This window comes from Mustela lutreola, chromosome 6, assembly GCF_030435805.1.
Source record: "Mustela lutreola isolate mMusLut2 chromosome 6, mMusLut2.pri, whole genome shotgun sequence".
NCBI lineage: Eukaryota > Metazoa > Chordata > Mammalia > Carnivora > Mustelidae > Mustela > Mustela lutreola.
This window is the reverse complement of record NC_081295.1, coordinates 120431943-120442388: the sequence shown is the minus strand read 5'-3', so window position 1 is coordinate 120442388 and position 10446 is coordinate 120431943. Positions and strand designations below refer to the sequence as shown.

At 44.3% G+C, this 10446-nt stretch overlaps 1 protein-coding gene across 5 annotated transcripts; it reads right to left on the bottom strand.

Moving 5' to 3' along the window:
• Window positions 1-421: 421 nt before the first annotated feature.
• LOC131834269 (HLA class II histocompatibility antigen, DM alpha chain) lies at window positions 422-9653 on the bottom strand. 5 transcript variants are annotated; one of them, XR_009354807.1, is made up of 7 exons: window positions 9483-9609; window positions 8749-8866; window positions 7944-8228; window positions 7084-7362; window positions 6729-6854; window positions 5544-5706; window positions 422-672 (listed from the first exon to the last, which is right to left on the bottom strand). XR_009354807.1 is itself a non-coding variant. In XM_059178708.1 (5 exons), exons 1-5 carry the CDS (start codon window positions 9568-9570, stop codon window positions 5690-5692), a joined length of 795 nt encoding a protein of 264 aa, XP_059034691.1. In that variant the 5' UTR covers window positions 9571-9653; the 3' UTR covers window positions 5153-5689. The 5 variants fall into 5 exon arrangements, 2 of the variants coding, with proteins under 2 accessions (XP_059034691.1, XP_059034693.1); XR_009354805.1 differs by lacking the exon at window positions 8749-8866 and having other exon boundaries at window positions 9483-9653; XR_009354806.1 differs by lacking the exon at window positions 8749-8866 and having other exon boundaries at window positions 5568-5706; window positions 9483-9653.
• Window positions 9654-10446: the final 793 nt, after the last annotated feature.

The window sequence follows — 10446 nt, the reverse complement described above, 5'->3', positions numbered from 1 at the left end:
CAGGACAGAAAACCCAGAGACCTGTGCTCAGCCAAGAGGATTTTTCCTTCCCCTTTTCCTCCTAATTTTACAGACCAAGTTCTGTCCCCCACCTCCCATCAACCCAAAAGAACGTTTCACATGCTATCCATTGTGATTGGATTACTAGTTCTGTAGTGTCAGGACCGCCAGGACCGCAGGAGTGAAGGATCCGCAGCCTCATTCCCACAAGCTGTCCCTCTTTTCCTGGCACTGCCCAAGCCCGGAAAGCCAGTCCTCTACTTTCACACGCTTCTTCCTCCAGGCTGTCCATCACACATCACAGGTGGACTAACCACAGTGTTTCTGTGCAGAGCATTACAGGGAATACCCAGGAAGGAGACAGGGATTCTGTTCCCATGACACTCGCTTTTAGATCAGTTGGGGAGTGAGAACAAACATCTATAAAGAGAAGAGTTTATTTTATGGCAAGTAAGCAGTAATGCCAGTGTACTTCAAAGAGAAAAAAATCATTGAGGGCACGGTGGACAGGGAGTCCTCTCCAGGGAGGAGTGTTAGAGGTGAGCCCTGACTACTGGGCTGAAGTTGTGTTCAGAAGAGGAAGGCAGTTGCCATCGCAGTCCTGGCACATAACGCCACAAGCTTGGCAATGTTATCAGGTGCTGTTGGAGGTCTACCAGGAGCCTGGCTTGGCTAAAACACAAAGGAATGCAATAACATCAAGCGCATCACACAGTGAAGGAAGTCACAAATGTGGCCTCATGCTCTTCCTAACAGCACAGCCATAATAATAAATCCCTTCTAGGTACTTCCTTCTGTTTCTCCCTATAAGTTCTCAGGTTCCTCTTCTGGACAGATGGCTTTAACTCAAGCTTCAATTTTATAAACTCAAAAATGGTTCAGCCCATCAATCATTTGCAATCTAAAACCCATACCATGATGGGGCACCTGGGAGGCTCAGTGGGTTAAAACCTCTGCCTTCGGCTCAGGTCATGAACTCAGTTCAAGGTCCTGGGATCCAGCCCCGAATTGGGCTCTCTGCTCAGCGAGGAGCCTGCTTCCTCCTCTTTCTGTCTGCCTCTCTGCCTACTTGTGATTTCTCTGTCAAATAAATAAATAAAATCTTTAAAATAAATAAAAATAAAACGCATAGCATGAGAACACATTTGTGACTTCCTTCCATGTCTTCTCAAAACTACACACATCTGCACCCTGCCAGGACTACATCACTTCCCTGTCTAACCTCGACCCTCTTCATCCACACCTCATCTCTGTCCTCCCACTCCCTCTTCTCTACAGGATTCACTGCTCCAGACCCTGACCTTGGAGTTACAGCTGCTGTAACTAGCCCATCATTCTTCCATCCTTCAGCCAAATGACTTAAACTACTAGGAGATATTCTACCTGACTTGCCACCACAGCTCCTGAATAATGTTATCTCCATCTTAACTGTGAGAAAATGGAGCCAGAGGGAGGTTAGCAACTGTCCAGATTTATCCAGACACCAAGTAATAGAACCATGACTCGAACTGAGGATTTATGATTCTAAAATCTATACTCCTAATAATCAGAAAATAATAGAACATTGCTAGCCATTTATAATAGTTATAAAACCCATAACATGTTTAGAAATTAACATGAAAAAGTATAAGCACTTTATGAATAAAAGGGAAAATTTTGTTAAAGTACATAAATGAACACCTCAGAAAGTAAAGAGACATATTCAGAGATGAGACATCCTAATATAACGAAGAAGTCAATTTCTTCCCATATCACTAACCTAAATGCTATCCTAACCACATCATAGCAGGGCTTGGGGAGAACTTGTTAAGGGGATTCTAAAATGTACACAGGTATCAAATCCATGAATATCTTAGACAATTTTGATAAAGAAGAGCAAAATGGGATTTTGGGAGAGGTGAGTGATAAAGAAATGAAAACGAGCCCTGCCAAGTATTAAGACATATGAAAAGCCATAATAATTAAAACAATATGATACTGATACAGGAACTGACAAACCAATGGAGTGAATTATTCAGAGACAAGTCTATGCACATAAGGAAACATGGTATAAAATCCCCATCAATAAGTGGAATATTTCGTAAATGATATTAAGAAGATCAATTTACTATTTGGAAGAAAAGAAAGTTGTATCCTTATTCCCATCATACAGAAAAGTTCTGGATGGATAAAGATCTAAATATGAAAGAGAAACAGTAACACAAATGAAAGCAAGCATAGTAAAATGTCATATATGGCCAGACAAATATAAGGCAAAGCTTTTCCACCCAAAATTACTCAACAGAAAAAGAGAATTACTATGCCTAAGTCCTTGGGTTTTTATCCTTTTCAAATTAAGGTCACTCTTTCAAAGCTATTTGGAGAAGATACATTATCCTAAAATGATGCCAATAAATACAAGAGGCTTGTTTTGTTTTTAAGATTTTATTTATTTATTAGTCAGCGAGAAAGAGAGCACAAGCAGAAGGAGAAGCAAGCAGAGGGAGCAGCAAGCAGAGGGAGCAGCAAGCAGAGGGAGAAGCAGGCTCATCACTGAGCAGGAAGCCTAATGCAGGACTTGATCCCAGGACCCCGAGGGGTCATGACTTCAATCAAAGGCAGACGCTTAACCGACTGAGTCACCCAGACATCCAGTCCACACTGCTTCCTATAGTGGCTGCACCAATTTACAGTCCTACCTACAGACCACACAAGCAGTCAGTAATAGTATGGAGTCTCCTCAAAAAAATTGAAAATAGAGCTACCATATGATCTTGCAATTCCACTCCTAGGTATTTACCCAAAGAAAATGAAAACACTCACTCAAAAAGATATATGTACCCCCATGTTCATTTAGCATTGTTCACAATAGCCAAACCATGGAAACAAACTAAGTGTCCATTAATGGCTGGATGGATAACATATCCATATGGCTGGACAAATAAAACACAAACAACAATGAAATGTTATTCAACTATTTAAAAAAATAGGAAATCCTTCCCTTTCTGGCAACATGAATGGATCTCAAGGGCATTATAGGAAGTGAAATAACTCAAACAGAGAAAGACAGATACGTGGAATCTCTCTTTTATGCAAAATCTAAAAAAACATTAAAAATCAAAATAGTAAAAAAGATTTCATATATATGGAGAACAGACTGGTGGCTGTGGGGGTCAGAGAAGAAATTAATGAAATGATTTTGGTGTTTATTTTAGTGGCTGGATGGACCCCCCGATTGATTTCTTTAAAAATAAATAAATAAATAAATTTGGAAGTCATTTGCATAATCAAAAAATACATGAGAAGAATAAAAATAAATTTGTTTGGAGTACCTGGGTGGCACAGTCCATTGAGCAGCTGACTCTGGGTTTCTGCTCAGGTTGTGGTCTCAGGGTAGTGAGATCTAGCCCTATGTATGTGGGGCTCTGTGCCAAATGTAGAATCTGCTTAGGACTCTCTCTTCCTCTGCCTGTCCTCCCTGAGCCCTCTTGAACCTCTGCACACTCTTTTCCCTCTCTCTCTAAAATAAATAAATAAATCTTAAAAAAAAAGATTTGTCTTATGAAATGTGAGTGGAAATAGCAATATCCCTACATTAATATAGCATGTAATAAAATATGTGATTTTAATTTTGTGAGTTAGTAACTAAAGGTAATTAGCAGATGTTTGACTATTTCCCTATAACTTCTGTATCCCTCAAACTTTCTATATTGAAATTTGTCAAAAAACTTCTAAAATATTCTAGTTGGGAAAATTGAGTATCATTTTATCACTTTATATTCCAAAAAAAATTGTAACTTCACTGCCTTGGGGTTGGAAAGGATTTCTTAAGATCATTAAAGCACAAACCATGAGGGTTCTGACTGTCCGAATTAAATAATTCTATTCAGGAGAGGAACATGTACAAATTTAACTGGTGAGCAGCAAACTGGAAGAAGGCATTTGCAATATTTATACTGACATAAAATTGTTACATAGACTATATAAGAAATCCCCACAAATTCACAAGAAAAAGACAAGAAAATGTAATTTTTTAAATAGACAAAAGATATGAATCAGCAAGTCACAGAGAAAGAAACCTATGAAAAATCCCCAACTTCAGTGGTAACATAAGGCAAATTAAAATGAGGATACCACTTCACTACCACCATATTCCCAACATTTGAAAGTCAAATAATTTCAAGTGTTAGTGATGACAAAGGCAAATGAGACCCACCTTGCTCTGTTGATAGGAGGATAAACTGTTTATAATCCTTGAATTACATAAATTACAAACTTGTTGGGTGAGAAAAATCAGCATATGAAATAAGACAGCATATCCTAGAGAGCAAAGTCTGGGTCAAAGTGCAAGTACATTAAATCTTAGAAGAGCTCAATAAAGATCAGTTAAGGTTGCAGGGGGGCACCTGGCTGGCTCGGTCCTCAGAGCATGAAACACTTGATCTAGGGGCCATGAGTTTGAACCCCATGCTGGGTTATAGGAATTACTTAAATTTACTTAAATAAACTAAAAAAAAACTGCAGGATTAGTGTTAGTTAGGTTCATGAAAGAAGCCAAACTTGGGTTGGATCTATAGTATTGAATAAGACGGGAACAAGAGGAGCAGAATAGAGAAGGCATTGCAGTGAGAGGAAGCCTAAAGGGCACAGTATATGGTCAAGGAAGAGTGGTGAAACCAGATTCTTTCCAGAACAGGATACCTGCTGGGAAGGGGGTTGCCAGACTGGAGAGGCTCTTTAGTGTTTCTCCAGCATTGCAAGTGACAGTATCATAGATGTTTAATCAGAGAGCATCTAACGTAAGCTCATCATTTTACAGGTGTGGAATCTGAGGTCCATAGAGGGGATGTGACTTGTCTAAGATCTGTCTAAAAGCAGTCTGAAGACATGACCGGCAGGAAATTTCTGGGTAAGCTGGAGAATAGATAGGAATCAGGAAGAACTACAAAGTGGAGAGAGAGCTGTAGAATAGTAAAGAGAAAAGAAAAAGAAAAATATCTCAAAAGGGAGAAAATACAATACTTGAATGTAGATTCGAAGTGGGTTCCAGAAAAGAGAAAGAAGTCAGTGATGCCACTAAAGTTCCTCTGTGGAAATTCTTGCTTAAGTATTGATCAGCTTTCCATGTGCCAAACACTGTTCTAAGCATTCTACAGAAATTAACATATTTAGGTTTCAAAACAACCCTATTAAGGTGAACACCTTTATTATCATTATCCTTTTGCAGAAAATAATATCAACACACAGAGTGGTTAAGTAACTTGTCCAAGGGCACACAGCTAAAATTTGACAGTTCCAATTGAATCCACAGCAGTCTGGTTCCTGAGAGGATACTGTTAAGCAGGAAGCCTGCTGCTATTAGAAATGAGATGGTTTAGAGGAGGTGCCAGCTCCTGGGAACTGGATCTTTCCCCTTAGATCCGATTCTGGTACAATGTGAAGAACAGAGGCTCTCTCTCCAATACCAAAATATTTCACTCTTGACTTTAACACCACCCCCTCCTCCAAAGCAATTCCCAAACCCTCAGGAAGGCAAGACACAACGCATCTGCAAAGTAATTTACCAGCAGTAATCAGGTGACCCCTACCCTCGCTTCTGCTCAGGGCACACCACCGCGGGTTCTCCTTGGATAATCCACTCCAGCCCAACAAGAAGTCACTTGGAGGAACACGTGAATTGTGGGCCCTTCCAGGCTGTTCTCACTTCGCTTCAGGAGCTTGAATACACTGTTTTCACAGAACCGACAGGACTGAGTTAGAACAGCATTTGAAAGCTCTTTTTTTCCCCACTCCTGAGTTCCTGGTTTCCCCGCTATGGTGAAGGTTGAAAGGAGTTACATATTTCTCAAGGCAGCCTCTACTAGCCATAAACATTTCCACAGACAGTAAAATGAAAAGAAAAAAAAAATCCGCAATCAGCCTCCTCCACCATTTTGTGAGCAGATTATCAGAAAGTAGACCTGCCCTCTTTTTCACGTATTTTGCCAAACTATTAGGAGTGAAAGTCATCATACGGTGGTGTTGTGCTGAGACCAAGGAACAGGAGTCAGAGAGGCATTAGGGATTTTCCCATTTTCCTCCCTAACTAGGGCAAGCCTCGTTCAGGTTAAGGCATATTGGATTTGAAATGACAACCCACGCAAAATTAAGAAATAAGATTTATTGCCCTGAAGTGGGAAGGGATGTGGTCCTGATAGAAAAGCCACTCTGGGTTTCTCTTGGGTTCAAGCCTGGGGACAGCATAGCCCCCAGCTGAGAAACCTGCACAAATGCGCATGCGCACATCCTTGGGGCGGTCCCAGGGACTCCTGCCTGGGCGGGATGCGGGAAACCTGAGCTCCCGATGCATGCAAGGTTGACACTGCTGGCACCAGACTCTGGTCAGGAAGAATCAATCTGAGGAGAGAGAGGGATGGAGGGAAGCCATCAGGGGAATTCCCCTCCTGTCTAAAGGTCCCTTGCCTCCCTGTCTGCCGCATATCCTGGAGAAGATGATCTCTCCAAGCATCCCTCCTACAGCTCCCCCATATCACTCCTCTCCCACTCAAAGCCACGCCCGTGATCCCATAACTGCGTGTGTGCATAACGGGGACCCCAACCAGAAGGGTGTCTCCATGGTGCCTGATTCAGGCCTCTGCATCCAAAGGCCTTCCCATACCACAGGATGACCCCCCGCATGCCCCCCACATGTCCCACTGTATGTGGTCCTCATGGTTCACCCACACACTCCAGATACCCCAACGTACCACCTGAGCAAGGCTTCCGGAAGTAGATGATGAGGACTAAGCCAACAATGATGCCCAGCACACCCAGGCCAAAGGCCACACCACACAGCACATTCTCCAGAAGATCAGAAGGCAGCGCATTATGAGGCACTGGAGAAAACGGGGAGCAGTTCAGTCTGGAGACTTGGTCAGTGAGCCCCCCACCCAGGGGAATTAAATGGTGTCTGGGATGAAACAGGAGAAACTGAGGCATGAAAAATTGAAGTTGCCCAGAGTGAGAATAGACTTCAACGAAGCCCAAGTAGAGAAAAGGCCCTCCCATGGGTCTATCCTTTTTCACCCCCCAAAGGAAGCAGGTGTCCGAGGACAAAGTTCTCACCCCAATAGGCAACTACTGTGTGGCTGTCAATCTCATGAGTCACGATGCAGGAGAAAACATCAGAGGGTGCTGGTGTAAAGTTTAAGTAAGAAAAGGCCTGGAAGCTGAGTTCATCAACCGCGGACACAAAAGTCGGCCCGATTCCTTCCACAGGCTCCAAGTGATGCCGCCAGTTCACCGTCAATGTGGGTGGGAAGAGATTACTGACAAAACAGACCAGCGTGTTGGGCTTGCCAAACTCCAGGGGCTTCAGCGTGAACACGTCAACAATAGGAAACCCTGGTGAGAGGATCAAGGCAACGAGTTTAGAAGTACCCCTGAGTTTGGAAGGGGCATGGCATACAGAGGCCAGGGCAGATTTGGGAGAAGAGATGAGGAAGGACCTGGGGCTCTGAGGGTGGTCTTCTTCCAGGCAAGAACCAGACCTGAACCTAGAGGCAGGGCCAGACCCAGGCCACTCTGGGACCCTCCACGCTGACTTCCTGCAGGGCTTCCTCGCTAGACCTCACATGGGCCTCTAATCACATGCTGTCTTCTTACTGAAACACAAGCACATCACCGGATATTTCCTTTCTCCCCTTCCATCCTACTGAGCATAGTGACTGGCAAGCTCTAATCAATATTCAGCAGGCATCAATTGGTCCCTGTTGCGTTCATCAAGTTCAAAACAAATAGTTCTAAACACCTACTATGTCCTAGGCACATGGCTTTGTCCACAGCGAAAACAGTGCAGACCATAGGTGGCGCAGAGAGACCCAGAAGGCATTAGATGAGGGGGCTGGTGTGAAAGGGAAGAATTCAGCATACAGGTAGAGGAGGTTAAGGGTGTACCCCTTCCTCCACCCCCAGAAACACCTGACCTCTAGACACAGGGATTTGCCCTTCGAGGTGTGGTCCTATTTCCTGGATCATAGACTGGCAGAACGTTTTGTCAAAGAAAATGGTGGAAGTATCTCCTGGCTTCTGAGCCCAGTCAGCAAATTCAGGCAGGCGAGGCACTCGGGTGTTCTGCGAAAAGTCGAAGGAGAAGAGCTGGTCCCCGTCATAGGCTTCCGAGAGGCCGATGCTGGGATTCCAGTTCTGGCAGTACATTGTGTGCTGGAATGTGTGGTTTTGCAGTTCATCCCGCCACGCTGGAGTAGGACCTGCAGAGGAGACAGGCCGGGTCAGGGAAGGGGTTCTGCTTCTCCTCTTTAGCTTAGAAAATAGCACAGCCTGCTGCAGGCAGTAGGGTTGGGGTGTAACCTTTCCTTGTGTCTGTTATTTAGGCTCTCCCTCCCCGGGGGAGAAGAGGACATTACAGCATGTCTCCAATCTTCCCCTGCCCACGGAAAAGCCAACTGTCTAAAGTCCTAAAAAGTAAAAAAAGGTCTACTGTCTAAAGTGACAGATTCGGAGTCCCAGTGTTGGTTTTGTGTTTATGTGCTGCACAGAGGTATCTGGCCAAGGAAGTATTTGGAAATTGAAATCTCGCCTTCACTCTACTCACCAAGCCAGACATCCTGGCAAGGGCTACATCCTCCCCAAAAAATATATCTTTGTCTAATTCCCAGAAGGCCACCGTACTGACTTATGAAGGCCTTGGATGGCTTCCCCAGACTTAGAAGGGAGGGTAAAGGAATGGTCATGGCCTCCCCAAGCCACAGATGACACTGCCCATCTTACCCACAGACAACATGGTAAGTTGAAAAAAACAATCTCCAGGCGTCTCTTTAGACACTTCATTAGCACCAAACCTCTCTGAAAACGTCTTCACGTTTTCATTGCTCCTGCAATGACAGGACTGGGGGACCCAAAGTTGCAGGAAATAATCTCTATTCTTTAAAACTCCCGGCAAGAATCTCCCCCACACACGCACACAACACTAGCAGGAAACTTTCTACCCAGTACTCAATACCTAGAAATAGATACATGTAGGAAAAGGGATCTTCCAGATTATCCTTCCATTCATTCCTGTCCTTTACAAAGAAGGAAACGAAGGACCAATAAAGTTAAGAGACTTTCCAAGAACCGCAAAGTGAGTTGATGACAGAGTGCAGAGTAGACAACTAAATAGGACAGTGAAATAACATTTGCTTTGTTCAAATCCCAGCTCTGCCCCCTTCCAGCTGTGTGAACTTGACCGTGTTCCTTAGAGTCTCTGAGTCTCATTTTTTTCCCATCTGTAGAATGGATATAATAATCTCTGTTTCAAGAAATTGTCTTAAGTGGGCTTAAGTGATATTGCTTGCCATCCATCCATAGTTGATCTCTTTCCCAGTTCTGCTATTGTTTCCACTACTTCAGAGTACTTCCCGCCACTTACAAGGCTTCAAATGCAAAGAAGGCTTCCAATGCTATGGGTGCCTCCCTAGGCTCTAACCTGTGGGGACTGGAGTAAAGGAGAAGTACTGTCATACCTTCAGGGGCGGTCCGGGAGTAGGGCAGCAGCCACAGCAGGTGTAACAGCCTTAGCAGTGCAGCTCCCCGCCTCCGCTCCTGATCCATAGCTTCACACCACACCGTGGGCTCAGAGCTACCAACCAGCTAACCCAGGGCTCCAAACTCCTTCCCCAGATCCTGTTCCGCCAGCTGCTTCCAATAGTTGCCCTTATCATTTGGCTAAACCAATCACAGAAGCAGAGGGTTCAACATCATCAGTTGCTGGGGAAAGACACGGTGCGAGCAACCTCCTCAAGACTTGGCTCTTCACCGGGCAGGGAAGACCATGGAAGGACGTCTGCCTCCTGCTGGGAATCCCTCTTCAGTACCAAGCTGTAGGCTTCAGCCTGTAACCTAGGTAATGGCCTCTTCAGAGCAGCGCCACCTCCTGGCGGAACGCTGCAGTGGGCACGCTCCTCTTCCCACAGCAAACTTCCCAAGGCTCTTCAGACCCCGCCTCCTCCTCCCTGCGGCACCCTCCTGCTCTCTCTCTCTCAGAGGTATTCCTCAGGCATTAGCTCTAATTCATTCGCAGAAATACATGGAAACTTTAATAAGTGCTAGTATTGGGTCCAGGCCTAGAAATACAAAGATGAATAAAGGGTAATCCTGCCTTCAAAGACCTTAAAGTCTAGTGGGGTGGGGTGGGGGTGGGGTGGGGAAACAATGAGTAAATCATTACACAACAATGGAATGTATTCAAATAAGAATGTGCCAAGTGTTTTGAAAGTAGTAACTTAATGAAGGTGGAGGAATAGGTGGAGCATAGTGAAGGCTTCTAAGAATCTTGAAAGAAAAACAATGTGACCCCAGAACATGAAGGAAGAGAAAAGCATTCTGGGGTAAGGGGCAGGCAAATACCTGAAGGTCAGAGACACTCAGAGCTCCTTCTCTTGGAGACTTCTGTGTGGTTGCACATGAATGGTGTAGAGGCTACTGATT

Coding starts and splice junctions, on each gene's coding strand:
- LOC131834269 (XM_059178708.1), bottom strand. CDS start 9,570: ATGGATCAGGAGCGGAGGCGGGGAGCTGCACTGCTAAGGCTGTTACAC. Junction 8,229..9,482: donor CTCCCGGACCGCCCCTGAAG/GTATGACAGTAC, acceptor TCTCCTCTGCAG/GTCCTACTCCAGCGTGGCGG. Junction 7,363..7,943: donor GCAAATCCCTGTGTCTAGAG/GTCAGGTGTTTC, acceptor TCCTCTCACCAG/GGTTTCCTATTGTTGACGTG.